The sequence below is a fragment of the Chanodichthys erythropterus genome, chromosome 7 (assembly GCF_024489055.1).
Source record: "Chanodichthys erythropterus isolate Z2021 chromosome 7, ASM2448905v1, whole genome shotgun sequence".
Classification (NCBI taxonomy): Eukaryota; Metazoa; Chordata; class Actinopteri; order Cypriniformes; family Xenocyprididae; genus Chanodichthys; species Chanodichthys erythropterus.
The window spans coordinates 25,478,278-25,495,996 of record NC_090227.1 but is presented as its reverse complement, the minus strand read 5'-3'; the positions used below and the strand labels follow the sequence as shown (position 1 = coordinate 25,495,996).

At 38.5% G+C, this 17,719-nt stretch overlaps 1 protein-coding gene across 2 annotated transcripts; it reads right to left on the bottom strand.

The window, feature by feature from the left end:
- Positions 1-3,140: 3,140 nt before the first annotated feature.
- Positions 3,141-17,663, bottom strand: fkbp4 (FKBP prolyl isomerase 4). 2 transcript variants are annotated; one of them, XM_067389946.1, is made up of 10 exons: positions 17,242-17,663; positions 16,156-16,300; positions 15,770-15,912; positions 15,563-15,683; positions 12,521-12,677; positions 12,351-12,441; positions 11,966-12,049; positions 6,485-6,670; positions 4,374-4,613; positions 3,141-4,273 (listed from the first exon to the last, which is right to left on the bottom strand). In XM_067389946.1, exons 1-10 carry the CDS (start codon positions 17,329-17,331, stop codon positions 4,181-4,183), a joined length of 1,350 nt encoding a protein of 449 aa, XP_067246047.1. In that variant the 5' UTR covers positions 17,332-17,663; the 3' UTR covers positions 3,141-4,180. The 2 variants fall into 2 exon arrangements, with proteins under 2 accessions (XP_067246047.1, XP_067246046.1); XM_067389945.1 differs by having other exon boundaries at positions 3,141-4,276; positions 17,242-17,660.
- Between the last annotated feature and the right edge of the window lie 56 nt (positions 17,664-17,719).

Sequence of the window (17,719 nt, the reverse complement as noted above, 5' to 3'; positions counted from 1 at the left end):
ACCCTGTGGAAAAACTCAATCTCTCGTCACACTCGTTCACATTTCCTTCACTGTGATTCAGCGTCTGCAAGTGTCTCTCAAACATCAGTGCACGCACAGGTTGACGAGGCCACGCCCTCTGCGTGACGTCGCTGCTCCTCTGAACAGGTACAACAGGGTAAATTCAACTATATACTGGGCAATATTATCAAGCTATTTCCTTTTCAAAGTCTCTTAAGACGGGAAAGCTGTGCGGCATTCTTAATTTATTTTGTTAAAGGATATATTTTGTCGAGTTATTATTAACTTTATTATTGATTTATTTATTTATGTGTTTTTCTTTTTGTCTTTGTTTATTTAAATTTGCATGACATAAAATACTACCTTGTTTTGTTTAAAAAAAAAATTATTTACATAATACAGACATAAAGGATAAAGGCTTTTTTTTTTTTTTGGTAACCCACTTAAGACATTCTAATAACTAAGTAACTTTGCAACTAAATGTCAATTACCAGTCATTAGAGTATTAATAGTTGTTAACTTGTTCTACTAACCCTAACCTAACCTAAACAGTCTACTAATACTCTAATGAGAGTTAGTTGACATGCATTTGCAAAGTTATTTACAGTTAGTAGTGGACTCAAATTAAAGTATCATTTCAAAAGGCAATTTCAAAGAAACTGTGATTATCTCCTAAAAGTCCTCAAAGGAGGACAAAGAATATTTATACAATTATGTGCAGTGTGGCTGGTCTGGAAAAACCTGTATGACCTGCTGCAGGCTGCTTTGCATGCAGGTTTATTTGTTTACAACATCAGTGTTGTTTCTAGCAGAAGCCATAAATTTGAACATGGAAACATAAGAGCAAGAGATGTGCTTAGTACTGAAAAACAAACATATCTGCCTGGGGACTTCACGGTCTCTAATGACCATATGTTACCAAGTGACACACCGCAGGCACACAGAGGAAAGGGCTCAAGTTTACGCCATTTTATTTAACACTAAAATGCAGGCTTTTTTGCTATATTTTTATATAAACTATTACCTGATATTTCTCAATTCAGATATTTGTGAACTCACTCTTTTCCTATTTACTATATATAAAAAAGGGTTCATAATATTAATATCCCTATAGTGTTTTGTTGTTTGCATGTTATCTAAGTTTGTCATCACATACAGGCAATGTTCAGAATTTTTTTAAATAAGTAAATAAGCTTTCATTTGTCAGATGTTTTTATTAACAGAGACTTTTTTTAGGGACAATCCCCTTGGAGCAACCTGAGTTTCGGTGTACACACACGCACGTCACTATCCCTCTAGGGACTCTCCATAGACGTAATGGTTTTTATACTGTACAAACTGTATATTCTATCCCCCTACACTAAACCTACCCCTGAACCTAGCCATCACAGAAAACCTTTGGCATTTTTACATTTTCAAAACATAATTTAGTATGTTTATAAATCCATTTTCCCCATGGGGACTGCTGGCTGGTCCCGACAGTGTAGGTGATCTCAGGTTTTACTATCCTTGACCCAAAATGTAATATAAACCTGTACACACACACACATACACACACACACACACACACACACACACACACACACACACACACACACGCATACACTTTCCATTATCGTCGTGAGGACTTTTCATCAACTTCTGTTGTTTTAATATTGTGCTAATGATAATCCTAAACATAACCCTTACAAAAGCCTTTGTGCATTTGAGATCATTATTTAGTATTGTAAAATGAGCCATTTTCTTATGTTGATCGCAACAGTGTAGGTTATTTCAGGTTTTACCGTCTTTGTGGTGTAATTTGGTCATTGTTGGCAAAACCTGACCCACACAAGCACAATCAAAACTTTATTTTTATATTTTTCACCAACAAAACAAGTGTTATATGCATCTAATTTTTATTCCCTTCACAACTATATCCACATGTCTTTTAGAAAAAAACGTTAGCCATTAGTTAAGAAGAATCTAGAAACTATGTGACATCAGGTGTCTTGCAGGTGTAAGTGTTGTATAGCACCAGCAGATGGCAGTGTGAACATGTATTTAAAAGTTTCACGCAGATGCACTTTGGATTCAATTAATGCATTTTTTGTTTTTTTTTCACTTATTTTATTGCTGCTAGACTCTCGTTAGACACTAGTTTATTCACATGTTAGACTCTCTTTATGTTCTCTATTTATTCTGCTTCAATTGCACTCTTATGCTTCACGTGCACCATTACACACCCTGCAGGTGTACGTATAGAGTTCTTGGCATGTTTACTGCTTCAAAACCACCAAGGCAAAGTCCTTCTAAGTACAACTTGGCCAATAAAATTAGATTTCTGATTAAACAATTGTGCAATTTTTCCACATTATATATTTTCCTTCTCAATCAAATGCTACCTGTTTGCATGATTATGGTATTGTGGCATAAACCATGGTACATTTTAGTGAAAACAAATCAGTCATAAGGGTCCATTTTTTTTTAAATTAAGAAAGCTGAATAAATAAGCTTTCCATTGATGTATGATTTGTTATGATAGGACACTAAACTAAAAATAAAAAAAAATAAATAAATAAAAATAATGGGAAAATCATCTTTAAAGTTGTCCAAATTAAGTCTTTAGCAATGCATATCCACTCACAAAAATATTTTTTATATATATTTACGGTAGGAACATGATCTTTACTTAATATCCTAATGATTTTTGGCATAAAAAAAAAAAATCATTTTGACCCATACAAGGTATTGTCGGCTATTACTAAAAATATACCCGTGTGACTTATGACTGGTTTTGTGGTCCAGCGTCACATTTAATAGCAATTTCTATCTAATAAAATATTTTACAGCTTAAAGTTTATATAAATTTATAAAAAAATATATTCATTATAAAAATATCCACAACATAAGATTTAATTTCCATGACGTATTCACGAGCACCGTGATTGAAACAAATGAAAAGGATTTCAACTTATATTTTGATTATTAGCCATTTTTGACTTTTGAGTTTATTAGCCTAACATTTATCTAGTTTTGCTTGTATTTTTGCTGAATGCAATTTCACTGGCTAATATGATATCTTTAGAAAGATATTGACCCATTTTGTACTAATTTCACATTGTACTAAATGCTACAAACCAGACAATACAGCAGAAGGATTTTGAGTTTATTTTTATTGTTCTAGTCAACATCAGAAGAGAATCAAGGACATGGGAACAGAACTATCTGTATGCCTCTCTTAAACCCCAACACTACAGTAATCTTGTCCTGGTTGAGCTCCGTCACAAAGCGCTGCAGGGTAAAGCAAGCCTCTTCTGCCATGACAATTCACCATGAGATTAGGCTACAATGTGCAAGTTACAATTATGGAGAAATCATGGGTAATCTTGTCCACAAGAAGATAAAAAGAGACAAGGGACAAAGCCGCAAAATGTCTCAATGTAAGACTGCAGGTCTAAGTTCATGTTCTCACTTTGTAAAAATGACAAACATCTCAGCCCCATATTGATGATGTTCTCTGCTAGAACAATATCACCGAAAAGGCTGCACACAGAGGGAAGCAGAGACTAAACAGCTCTTTACAGGAAAGGTGCGTGATTTCTCCTCTAAAACGCTTCAGCAGAGATTCACTATCGAAAGGTTTCCAGTTGTGATTAGTCATACACATTAAACGTGGAGAATTTAACAGTGGATCGATTATAAAAAAACAAAAAAAAAAACAAAAAAAAAAAAAACAGTCTTTTTGCCCTGGTGATCACTTCCATGCACATAAAGTTAAGTGACGGGACAGAAAAGCGCTTTATTGTACAGCAGTGCGACTCAAAAGTTTCTAAGGATCAGCATCGGTTTTGCGGCCGACACGAGAGGCTGCAGTACAGGCTACAGGCTGAGAATGAGTTTGTTTTATTTCCACTGTCTCTCAACACGAAGAGAGACGCAGCAGAGAACATGGCCAGGCCGACTAGCTGCCTTACAGTAATGCACACACAAACATTCATACACACCCTGGCCATAAGGATCTGGCCACAGTACAAAAGCAAATGTCTCGCTACTTTATATTAGAAACCAAAACATGTACGCATCCTCACTCGCACAAACACACTTCAGGGGAACAGAAATTATAGAAGGTATATAAAAAAAAAAAAAAAAAGACTCTTAAAACCAAAACACAAAAGACAGTAAACAGAAACGCACACCATTATGCTGCAGTTTGTTCCTGAGCTCCGTTTTCTTCTATTTCCATTGCATTACCATTCTGTTTCTTTTCCTGCTCCTTTTCATGCTCCGCCTCCTTCTGAAAAAAAAAAAACAATATTAGATAGTATACAACAGATATTTGGTGGGTAAATCTTTTGTGCAGTGACTAAGAGCTAGTAACCGTAGACACTTACTTTAGCGTCTCTCTCTGCAAACTTCTGGAACATGTTGGCATAGAGGCGTTTGTCCTTCTCATGTTGCTCTTTGACATGTTTCTGGCAGAGCATGATCTGGCTCTTTGCTGCCTTATTTGCTGGATACAACTGAGTGACACGCTGGAAGTCTGCTCTCGCCCTGTCAAACTCCTTCATGACAACCAGCGCCTCTCCTCGCCTAAACAAAGCCTTCTCGTTATTTGCGTCCAGCTCCAGTGCCTTCACACAAAGAAAACAGAAAGCAAAAAGAAATCTGAAGAGATGAGAGCAACAGTTTGGCAGGGCACAATGAAGATCAAATTTACCTGCAATTTATGTAAGAAACCATTTCTAAACATCATAGTTAGCCACCAAATAAATGAATTAGGACTTCAAAATCAAGATGAGGCACAATAAATCACAATTATTAAATCATTATTAAAAAAGTATAATTTAAAATGGGTAGAATTGAGTATGAAATGCTACATGCTCAGTTACATTAATCGTTTTTGCTCATTAACCATTTTATTTCAAGTAATTATAAATGTAGGGCCATTATTAACATTTCTCACAAGTAAGCATTTTGGGAGCTCAAACAATAGTGAATTAGGGATGTGATGGTGAGGAAGTTTTCCCATGGGTCGACATTGTGACAATACCTAATACTTTTTTTTTTTTTTTAAATGGCTTAAGAATGCCGGTGTGGCTGTGTGCATTTTACTTTCACTGTCAAATTAGTGGCAATTGCTTGAATGGTGGGTTATTATTCTTACTGAAAAACACAACAACAAAACAGTACAATGACAAACTCGCTTATATTAAACATAGAACGTTTATTAACAAAATTAATAAGATACATCATGCTAGGCCTAATATAAAATAAAAAAATAGGCTAATTTACACAACTGGAAATTGTGGAACCAAATAAAGAAGGTTTTAATTCTTTAGTCAAGAACAGTGAGTAATTCTCTCTCTTACCTTTGTTCTTTGATTAACATTAATGACACTTTAAGTTCTGCCGCTGCTGCACACAACGCGGATCTGACACGCGTCCCATTTTCTCACAAATCTTTACGTTCATTTAAGACTTAATTTAACTCATTTAAGACTGCTCTTATGAGGACACTCAACAAAAACTGACATTTTGGCATAATTTGTGTGTGTAATGTTCGTTCAAGCGTGGAGGAGAACTCGATACTGGAGCATGTTGTGTGCGTGTCACAGACAGGACATAGACAGCGCGTTCACTTGTGTCTTGTCTTGTGCTTGAATGGTTTAAAAGCATTTGCATGAATAAGTGCTTGATCAAATAACGCAGAAAAACTGATACTGCGTTAAATATTTTTAACACATTAAACTGAAAAAATTTGCCCTGGGGGGCAAGTGATGAAACTGGTGTTGCGACTGATCACTGATAATTGCATTAAAGCAATTTTAAAAAATGAAATGTGATGTATTAACTTCAGCAGCCCTTATATATGAAATAGAAGTGACGTGACGTAACCAAGTATGGTGTCCCATACTCGGAATTTGTCCTCTGCATTTCACCCAAGTGCGCACACACAGCAGCGAGTGTTGAACACACACACGTTTGTTTTTGTGAATTGTGGGGACTTTCCATAGGCCGCAATGCATTTTATACTGTACAAACCGTACTTTCTATCCCCCTACCCTACCCCTAACCCTAAACCTAAACCTAACCATCACAGGAAACTGCACACCTTTATTTTCTCACAAAAACATAATTTAGTATTTTTATTAATGAATTTACACTGTGGGGACCGGTGGCTGGTCCCCACGATGTAGGTGAACTCAGGTTTATATTACATCGTGGGGACACCACAATGTAATATAAACAAACTCACACACACACACACACACACACACGAACACACCCGGAGCAGTGGGCAGTCTGAGGCACCTGGGAGTGATTGGGGGTTAGGTACCTTGCTCAAGGGCACCTCATCTGTGGATAATGAGTGGAAGTGAGCACTGTTCCATCCCCCCACCTACATTTCCTGCCGGTACTGAAACTTGAACCTATGAAGTCTGACTCTCTAACCATTAGGGCCACAACTTCCTTGACCATGCGACAAGCATGAATTTCCTACCTTGTCACAGTTCTCGAGGGCAGGGCTTGCATCCTGCAGCTTTAGGTAGCACATAGCTAGATTGAGGTGAGCAGCCAATCGCAGTGCTTTGGCTTTCTCTTCTTCCTCCGGCTCCATACTGGACTCGTGCTCTAACCAGGACACAATGCGTTTGTACTGCACGGCTGCCTGCTTGAATTTCCCCTCCTGTGCACATGAAACACTCCAATTACTGAAACAAATCATTCAATGAGAGCAACCTCATAACAAACACTGACACATAGTCATCATTGTGGTGATCTTGTACAATGAATAGATCTTAAAATAGTGTACTATTAGAAAGAGCTGGGTGGTATGACCAAAAATCTGTATTACAGTATTTTAAGATTCTGGTCATTTCATGGTATATCACAGTATTATTGCTTGAAGTATACTCTACTGAGGAATTTCTGTTATATTTTCTTCAAGTTAAACCAAAGTTTTATTTTGACGGGTTGTCGTGAAGACCTTTGGGTTTCTGTGTGTATATGATATGACAATTGTTTTACCTAATGAAATGGTGAAATGCTCATAACATGAACTCTTATAGCAGCTATGGAGATGAACTTCATGTCCTCATAGTGAGACGGCATACACTGAAAACAAACGTCACACGTGCTTCAGTAGCCCATGTGTGTATTAGATGAAACTGTGGTGCTAATTCACACAGCGACATGCAGACTTCAGATTTACAGTATTTATGCAGTATTTTTGTGCTTTAAAGCTGCAGTAGGGAGTTTTTTTTAACCTGAAAATTTGAACAAGCACAACTCATAGGTCACTCCCCCTTGCTCTCTGCTGCGCTACAGCCCTCCCTCCACAGCTCCTCCCCCATCACAACGGAGCCTGCCGTGAACGCGCAGGCTAGTAAGGCTGATAAACAGTTATGGCACATTCACTGGTACAGACGAAACTTCAACAATATGATTTACATTGACTATGGCCTGCCCATACTTTGACTACAAACTTGGTCCTCAAAACATTACGTATTTTGCAATACATGTAATGTAACTATATGACGTATATGCACTATTTCTATAAGTAATAAATAGCTAGTATGATAATATAACGGTAACTAACGTTACAGTATGCAAGTAATTATTCTATCGATATGTAATGCTAAATAAGGTTTGCTAGTACATTATTTCAGCAACATGACAAGCCAGTGAATTAGTAGTTTTCAATAGTTGCTTTGCACAGTGCGTGACATTTTATCTGTATGTTATGCGGCTAGAGTTTTGACACTAGACGTTTCTCAAAACCAGGTTCACTAAGTTCGGACTCGCGTCCTTGGTAGTTCGGACTTGGCAAGTTCGACTCCGGAGAACGAACTCCCGTGGACGGGAGAACACAAGTCCGGTGATTCTGCAAATGGAACAGCCGCGTACTTGATAACGTCACTCAGCACGCTCTGGCTTCTCCGGTTATCTCTGTATGTATATTTTAGCCAAGAATAAAACAAAATTTGTTATTAAACCACTCTGCCTCTTTTCGTTTTATTTAAAGAAACAAACAAAAACATATTAATAGCCTCAGGCAACGAGTGATTAATTATCTGCAATGTGCACATATTTATAACAAAACGAAATATTAAACAATCCTGCCTCTTTTCGTTTACATTTCAAAAATATTAAATGTAATACTATTTGTGGATAATCTGATTATCTTCACTGTAATGAAATGAAATAGGCTTTAACATAAAACACAACCTTCTCTTTTTGTTAAATGTCAGTTTTAATGTTCAATAATAGCCATTATAAAAGGTATAAAAATATACAATAAGAAATAAAGCAAACAATTCAGTCAAGCGTACAAAATCTACAAAATCAGCGCTTTAGTATGATACAAAAGTGAAATAGCCATATATAAATTTATGAAACGTCACGGAGCCAGCGGCAAACGTCAGAAGGATTAGCCGAGGTAAGGCTGCTCTCGGCTGGGTACATGAGCGCTGAGAGTCCGGTGATCGCCTGGATCTCACAACTCCGACAACGTCAGATCAAATTTTCAGAAAGGCGCTATCTTTATCAATTAACCACAAATTTGAGCTTTAAACCAGCACATTCTTGCCTGAAAAATCGTAAAACTGCATATCATGACATAATAGAGCCCGATCACACGAAAATGCGTATCAATAGTACGAGTTTGTAATCTCGTAGAATATATACGCCAAAATGAGTTTTTCGCGTGCATATGATACGCACTTTATGGGGTATTATACGTACGAAACTGGATTGTTTGTCCGCCATAAGCAAAGCTACAGCACACCGGTAATCTTGAATTTGACGCCTGTACGTGCTGGCGCTGTGCTTGACAGGAGTGTGATCAGTGCACACACGAGCTTGATTGACACTGCTAAGACACTCCTCCTGACTCTGATTGGTTGTTTCTTAAGCCGGGGACACACCTAACGATTCGCTGAAACATTCTAAGACTGAACTGAACACACATACCGATTGTTTCCTTTGACTGGAGCCGATTTTAATCGTTGACAGTCGGAGAAGAACACAAACGTTTATGATTGAGACCGCTGCTAAGCAACACACTGTGCGCGGGATCTTGAAAATGGATGTAAACAAACAGCTGGCGCTCTTCATCTGCAGCTATATTTGTGCGGAAAATAACAAAAAAAAAAAACGAAAAACGCGCAGGATATGGGTGAGGTTCTGGCTGGAGAGGCAACATGGACTTTGTTCTCTACAGAGAGAATTTGAGGTGAGTAAACTTTGTTAAATTAATCTATTTTTAGAGCTTGCACTCCGGTGGTGTTGGCCGTTGTTAAGCAACGATAAGCTGCGATCCTCAATGAAGCTTGTTCGACTTGAAACGGCACTGTACAGACCATTAAATTACCACAGAAGTATACTACTACAATGCGACCTCAAAGGGCACTTTCACTTTCGCGATCAAAGGGCAGGGCTCTTTATATTCTCTCTGTATATTGTATCATTAACTGTTAATTTTGATCCTTATCTTTCCAGATAAATAATATATACAAAACATGATAAAAAAAAAAATTTAAAAAAAAGTCAAACTTAGTCATTATCTTTATCACTTGTTGCCCCCCTATTGGCTGGTGCCCCAGGACACTCGCCCAATCCCGTCTATAATCCGGTCCAGTATGTCCAGTACCTGACACGTCCAAAGCTTCCGCAATAGCAGCCCAGCTTCTTTCCTTGTCGCTTCTATTATGGTATTCCTTCGAAGAAATGTTGTATAGACATTTATACTCTTGCCAGAGTTCAACCAGTTTTTCTTCCATACTGGTTGTCCAATGTGTTTTTATGTTGCAAACTTTTTTGACGCCATTTCGCCACTTGTTTACAATCGCCTGACAGCCTCCAAGGAAACAGAGACGTTAGCGGTCGCAAATAATATGCTGCCTTCTCGTGCTCTCATCGTTATTGTAAAGATGACTTTCCTTGAAAAAAATTTAACGCCCCCCCAGTTCGAAACCTGAATGCGATTTGCTCGTAATCACTACTTCAGAAGTGGGAATTATCAAATTTGAGAAGAATCTTTGTGAGGAGGACTGGCAATGACTGTTTCTAAAAGTCTAAGACTAGAATCGTTAGACGCAGCACACGATTTTAAGCACCAACTGTAAACACCGACTGAACGCAACTGGCTCTGACTCGCCGCGATTGGACATGATCAGTCTTAAGTATCAAATTACTAGGGCTGGGTACCGAACTCGATACTTTTTAGGTACCGATCGAACTGCCTCGATACTACAGAGTATCGAAAAGTGTCTTGTCATTCGGTACCAAATTTCGGTACCTCAGAATGGAGCCGATCGAGGAGAGGGGCGGAGAAATGCTTTCGCTGTCTCGTTGAGGAGCAAGTAACGTTGCGCTACATTGTTATTTATATCTAAATATATAAAACTATACGCGCGAGAGAGACCATATGTGCGAGAGGGCGATTGAATCAACGGTTTCGTTTTCAGTTTATCTCCGAATGGACGGGTGAGAAACGGCTGTTTATGTGAGCAGCCGGTTCACTACAGATACTGTTAACAGAAAACAAAAGTGTAGCACTGCCTGCGGAAACAGCGGAACGCGCAATGTTTTTTAGACTAGTTATGGACAGGTACAACACAGCAGCAGCTTTACATCAGCGTTCTTCCCTCAAGTCTACACGCGACCGGTTCGTGACAGGCTCGTTCACCTGCACGAGCACAGGCTCTGCCTCTGGCTCCAGAACGCGAACAATTCTGCTGAAAAAGGGGTCTCAGCGTCCTCCTGATACTGCGGATAATTTGCGGGTCGGGCCAAGTAATAACAAAATAACATTCAAATTAATTGCGAGTGGATGAGAGATGAATCATTAATGTGTTGATTTTAATAAAGACACAGAACTCTTATTTCACGGTAAGACGCAACGAACTTGCGTCACTCTTACTTCCGCTTTGATCTTGTTAATAATAATACATTTTTTGAAGAACAATTGCTGAGTGATTTAAAAAGAGCCTCACATACTTAATTTTTTCCATTGAAAACTAAACTTTATTAAAACTATTTGCACTGATTTATTGTGTTGGGTAAATTTTGTTAATTTGTGCTTTTTTTATTCCCCGCAGTGGCTCAGGAGATGAGTCTTTGAGTCTGATAAAAAGTCAAGAAAGTTAAAATATAAAACCAAAGAATTTTTTGAGGTTATGTAATCTTGTTTAAACAGATTTTATAAAACTGGTACCGAAAAAGGTATCGTTTAGGTATCGGTATCGAAGTCAAGGTATCGGTATCGAAGTCAAGGTATCGGTATCGTCTCGGTATCGAAAATTTTTGAACGATACCCAGCCCTACAAATTACATTCATAATCGGCCTTACAATCGTTAAATGTGTGCCCGGCTTTACCGGGAGCGGTGTATTTCTGCAAATGGCAATAGGACCACTGGGAGGAGCCAGAGGAGCTTGATTTTTTCACAGATTATCTGTCTCATATTCTACTGTCAGGACATAATGACAGGTTTAATAAATATGTAAAAAATACATTTTACCTACTGCAGCTTTAATATTCACAAATACTAGTCCATATCGCAATTTGATTCCTTGTACAGCCCTATTTTTGATTTATTCATCCAAAAATTGCCACTTTATACAGAAAGTTCCATTTGTGAAAGTTCCATTTGTGACTGGATTCCGTAATTCCGTCCGCGTTTTCTACATCGCGGAAATCATGGACCTCTACAAGGTATTTGCCGTGTTAAAGAGAGTTTATTTATTGTTGTTATAAACTTATAACCATTAGTAAGAAGGGTATGCATTCAATAGAGGTCCCCTCTCAATACACTATACATAGTGCTCTTCATGGCCATTGAATAGATGCAATTTTTTCAGCTATTCACCGAAACTGAAACCGGTATACCAGATGAACCGTTATACCACCCAGCACTACTGTTAGATTAAAATAGAATATAGAGCATAAATTCATGGCGGTGTGCATGACATTGCATCTACCTTAAAATACTGAGTTCCTTTCTCTTTGACGATGATGCTCTGTTCTAGTTTTTCACTCGAGTTCATCTCCCAGGATTCTTTGGCCTGTGCGACAGGACACAGCATCTTAACCTCATCACAATGACTGTGTACAGACATTACTGCATAACTGATCATTTACAGTCTGTAATAAATCTTCAAGCATGGCTTTTTTTAATAAAGCTAGAAACGAGTTCTTAGGACTTATTTCAATGACCAAAATCTTACATCACAATATAGTGAATTTTATATTACAAACCCACATGTTCCCTACAATATAAACTCCCATATCATAATACCCCCATATACCAAGTATTACAGGTGTAATTTTGCTATGCATTGCTTATATTTTGAAGGAGACACTGACCTTCTCAAATGCTTTCAGTGTGACATTGTACTGCAGTGTAGCATCAGGTGGAATGTTGAATTTCTCGCTGCCAGCAGTTCCATAGCCGTACCTAAGATTCATAAATAAATAAATTAAAACATTCACACATTTACAGCTACTGTGCGCAGGTGTAAGAAATGTGCGTTTACTTTGGCTTGATGGTGAAGAGTGCCTCTTCTCCCTGCTCCATGGATTGCAAAGCTTTCTCCACACCTGGAGGCAGGCCCAAACTCTCTCCATCTCCCACCTCAAACTTCAACTCACGCTCGTCGAAAACACGTTCCTCGTGACGGCCCACCAAACACACTAAATCAAAGAAAAGGAAAAATGAATGAACTATGGCAAAGGTGCACTAATAAGGAATGATTAAATTAGTTTTGCTTCATTCTTCTGATAACATTTGCATTTACTCATTTAGAGGACACTCGCAGACTGCAGTGTAGATGAACTGCTCTCCAATTATTGATTGCTTCAAATAGGCCATATCAAGTCTTGATTTTGTTTTTTGGTTTACAAGAATAGGTTTTCATTCTTGAAATGTTAAAAAACAAACAAATAAAACCCCAAACAAACATTATTCTTCACATATTTTACATTTTTGCAGCACCTCTCTTGGTCAGTCAGTAACACTGTTTAATTCACGTCTCTATGAAGCCCCTCCTTCCAAAAAGGAGCAATGTGCTGATCGGTCAGCTGGACCAGTGTGTTGTGACTGGTCATACGCACCCCTACTAGTACTGCAACTTAACTAGGCCTCACTTTTTTTTTGAGTATGCCTTGGGCAGGAATTATTTAAATTAGGGATAACGTGTTCTTTCCTGGAAGAAAACTCAAGACTACATTTGAGGCGTTGCAGGGAGTTCAGAAACAGTGCTTACTGATAACTCCCTTCGGAGTAACTTTGCAGACATTTTTCATGCTCAAACAGCAACAGAAAAGCATAATTCAGCCAGGACCACTCTGTTTGATTAAGATTACTGATGAACGATAGTTATTTGGTGGAAGTCTTCGCTCTGAAGGTTTCAGCTTCTGGCAAGTGAGTGTACGGAATAAACTTATATGTCTTGCATAAATGGTAGAGGGAGGAGCTACGGATCAGCTAAGTGTCAGCTAATGGCTGGCTGTCATGCTGTAGTCTGCCTGAATTACGTTTAAACTTAGGGGTTAAACGGATCACCGTTGATCAGTGATCTATACGGACCCGTCCCCTCAGTTCTGCACACATGAGTTGTTTGTGGATTAATTGCTAAATTTCACTATCAATTCTGTACTTGTGCGCAGAGAGGGGCGAGTTTCAGATATCGTGCAAACAGCGAATTGATTCCTCTTTTGAACATCCATGCGCTTAAACGGACATACACACAAAATTTTGTAAAAATACCAGTCTTGGCAAATATTCTCGTAAACGCATTCAGTTATGTTTTAGGGTGCTTTCACACTTGGTTCGATTGCCTGGACCGAACCAGAGTTCGATTACTCCCCCCTCCCCCTTCACCCACTGGACTGTGTTCACATTATATTATTTGGGTCCAACCCGCGGTTCGTTTGCATCATCAAACCAGCAGCTGTTTACTACGTTGCTTAGTAACGATGGCACAGGAGAAGGCGGCAAAATGCATAACGTTGCTCTCCTCACTTTTATATTTTTGTTTTTGAACCGTTGGTTTTGTTCATAACGGCTCTTGCGTCTATCTGCCACGAATGTAGAATGTTGAAGGCGAGCAGAAATGAGAAAAGCTACGCTACAGCTCTCTGTTTGCAGCACGTCAGTCACGCTCGTTGGGAAAGTGAGTGAAACACACACACAAACACACATTTTTATCAAATTATATGGCATTAATAGCGGTTCACTTCCGCAATTTGGTACGTTTGCATTCATATCAGAAGCGAACCGTACACTTGAACCGCACCCCAGACCACCCTTTTTAAGCAGACTCGGGTACGGTTTGAGTTCAGAAGACCGTGTTCACATCATCCAAACGTACCGAACTCTGACGTCAATCGAACCCGGGTGCGCACCAAAAGTGCTAATGTGAAAGCACCCTTAAAAGAACGTAAAGAGTTGAGAAAGAAATAGGATGTGTATCATTATATTGGATCCATGCATTTGCTCTTAAAGTGACAGCAACCTATAAATACCTGCTGCTGTCTGAGTAATTAATGTTAATCAAACAACAAAACACAGCTTTCACAAAGAATCTAGATTTCATTTATACAGTGATCACTATAGTCTTATTTTAAAGGTGCCCTAGAATTAAAAATTGAATTTACCTTGGCATAGTTGAATAACAAGAGTTATATGCCAGCTCATGTTAAAGGCATTACACAAGGGCAGCCAGTATTAACGTCTGGATCTGTGCACAGCTGAATCGACAGACTAGGTAAGAAAGCAAGAACAACAGCAAAAAATGGCAGATGGAGCGATAATAACTGACATGATCCATGATATCATTATATTTTTAGTGATATTTGTAAATTGTCTTTCTAAATGTTTCGTTAGCATGTTGCTAATGTACTGTTAAATGTGGTTAACGTTAAACATCCAAATAAATACCAAACTCACATAAGCCGATGTATGCATGCAGCATGCATGACGAACACTTTGTAAAGATCCATTTTGAGGGTTATATTAGTTGTGTGAACTTTGTTTATGCTGTTCAAGGCAAGCGCGAGCTCCATGGGCGGAGAGCACGAGAATTTAAAGGGGCCGCAGCATGAATCGGCGCATTTCTAATTATGCCTCAAAATAGGCCGTTAAAAAATTAATTAAAAAAAAAAAAAACAATCTATAGGGTATTTTGAGCTGAAACTTCACAGACACATTCAGGGGACACCGTAGACTTCTATTACATCTTGTAAAACGTTCGATGGCACCTTTAAATTTAGGCGTAATTATTACATGCGTGAACCTGAATACACTGCAGTTAGACCTTTATTTGTAACTTTGTTGTAAATTAATTTGTTTGTAAATTAGTTAGGATAGTAGTTTAGTTAGGCTAGTAGTTTTTTGCTGTGTTATTGGAAGTGTGCTTTAAAAATGGAAAGCAATGTTACAGTTGCCATTTTTGCTGATCCGAAAAATGATCAGAACAAAAAACATAATATGAGCCGAACTCTGAGTTTTGTGATCCATTGAACCACTACTCAGACTACATTAGGTCCTCTATAAGAATAAGAATAGTTTGTTTTACCTTCCACAGATGCACCCTCATTAGGCTTTGTGTAGCCCTCCCCCTTAGTAATGATCCTGCGAATAATTCCACCATCTTCTTCATCAGTGATGTCTTCCCCATGAAACTCAAACAACTCCACCTGCCAGACAAACAAATGGACACGTCAAAACAAAACCTCTCCTTGCAATACTCTGAATAGTCTGTTCTCATGCGTCTGGACCTTACCTGGAACACAAGGGTGGCGTTGGGTGGGATTTTGGGTGGGCTGCCAGCAGCTCCATAAGCATACTCGGGTTTGCAAATCAATTGGCAGATCTCGCCAATCTTCATCGTGGCCACACCGATGTCCCATGCTTTGATCACCTGACCTGTGAGCGAGATCAAATAATGGTTTAAAGTGGTGGACTTGCATGCTAAACAATGTTTTGCTCTATTCTATATTTCTGCAGCACTCCATATGGAAAAATCATCTGTCGCTGCTTCCATTACATTGCGATTTTTAGCAATCATAACAGGTGTTATTTCCATATAAAGCTACAGTATCAACAGCCTGTTTTAAGAGTCAGGGAGGGTACACTAATATTTAACCCACTTTACCTTATAATACCCACCTTTGCCCAGCTCAAAGGAGAACTTCTCCCCTCTATCCCGGCTGGAGTCAAACTGTGTGCCATCAAGCAGTGTTCCGACATAGTGCACAAATACTTTATCACCGGTCATAGGCAACTCAGAGCCTGTACCCTCCTTCTTGACCATCTGTAGAAGAGAGAAAGAGATTAATCATCAATCTGTTAGTCGCACTGCACTACACCTGTGACCTGTCAATCTTCAAAGGCCACAGGGCAGAAAGATGTTCACGCCTATGCTTATGTTAATGATACATTACATAATTACTGCAGATAATTTCATCTACGTTTGAATATAGTAAACTACTTTAAACTACACAGGTGTACTATACTGCACATTATAATTAGAGGTCATTCAGACACATATTATTGAATGCATTACATTGAAAGCGTTGAATTATCCCAATTAAATCCTATTAAATGTGTCACTTATGAATACATATTGGATGACATTTTAATGTTTACTTGCACGTGGTTAATCTGTGCAAGCAGAACAACAATATTGCAACACGCTTAAACGGAAAATTCACCTAAAAAAAAAATATATATATATATATTTGTCTATATTTACTCGACCTCGTGCTATTTCAAATCTTATTTACTTTATTTTTGTCTGTGGAACACAAAAATAAATGTTATTCATAATGACATCAGTCGTTGGATAGGACAATATGCAATGAAAGTGAATGGTGACCGAAGCTACCAATCGCTAACGTTTTGCTACATCTCCTTAACATAAGAAAGAAAGTCATAATGTGTATTTTTAGACATTGAAAGTGATATAGTGATAAAAAATGTCATTTTGAGGGGTGAACTGTCCCTTTAATCTCGACAAGATCGCTAGAAAGATCTAGCAATGCTGCAAAATTAGCAACAGGCGCTGTTCGCAACCAGTTAATAACGTTTAAATTAATTAAACACATTTATTCGTATTTGACTACATAGAACAGCTATAGCTCCGGTAAAGTGAGCTAACAGATAGAAATTGGCTCAACATGCATTCAGTCAGTCAGTCAGTCAGTCAAACCTCCCTCATGGAGTCAATGCGGCTCAGTGCACTGCAGTATTTACCTTTAAAACACCTCCATCTTTCTTCGCGGTGATGTCTTCACCCTCGACGGGGATGCTGCAACCTTCAGCCACCACCTCCTCTGCAGTCATCTTTGATTTAATATGAATATTTCCTTTAAAACAGTCCAAACAATAGATCCACTCTCTTCACAGAGGCTCTCTGAGGTATTTCCTTCAAAGAAATCACTGAAGACTCGACGTCAGCAGAACTAAACCGATTTAATATCGTTATTAGTAATGGACTTGGTGATCTAAAGCGTGAATTTGAAGGTTAGTTGCCGTTAAATATAGTTTTTAAGTCCGCAAACAGGCTGAGCGAGGCGTTTATATAACGTTCGGCCCCGCCACTGGAAACTGAAGCGAACTTTCCAGAGCTTGTGGAGTCTAGAACGGACTGAATTTAGGCACCGTCGCTAAAATGTTAACTGCATTCATTAACGAAAAAAGGGTTATGCATGTTTATACGGTCAGATTATAT

What these genes read in the sequence shown, in the direction of transcription:
- fkbp4 (XM_067389945.1), bottom strand. Translation starts at nt 17,331, where the DNA reads ATGACTGCAGAGGAGGTGGTGGCTGAAGGTTGCAGCATCCCCGTCGAG. An exon ending in CTCCTTTGAGCTGGGCAAAG is followed by an intron (nt 15,913 to 16,155) that starts GTGGGTATTATA and finishes TCTCGCTCACAG; the next exon opens with GTCAGGTGATCAAAGCATGG. An exon ending in TTGCAGAGAGAGACGCTAAA is followed by an intron (nt 4,277 to 4,373) that starts GTAAGTGTCTAC and finishes TTTTTTTTTCAG; the next exon opens with AAGGAGGCGGAGCATGAAAA.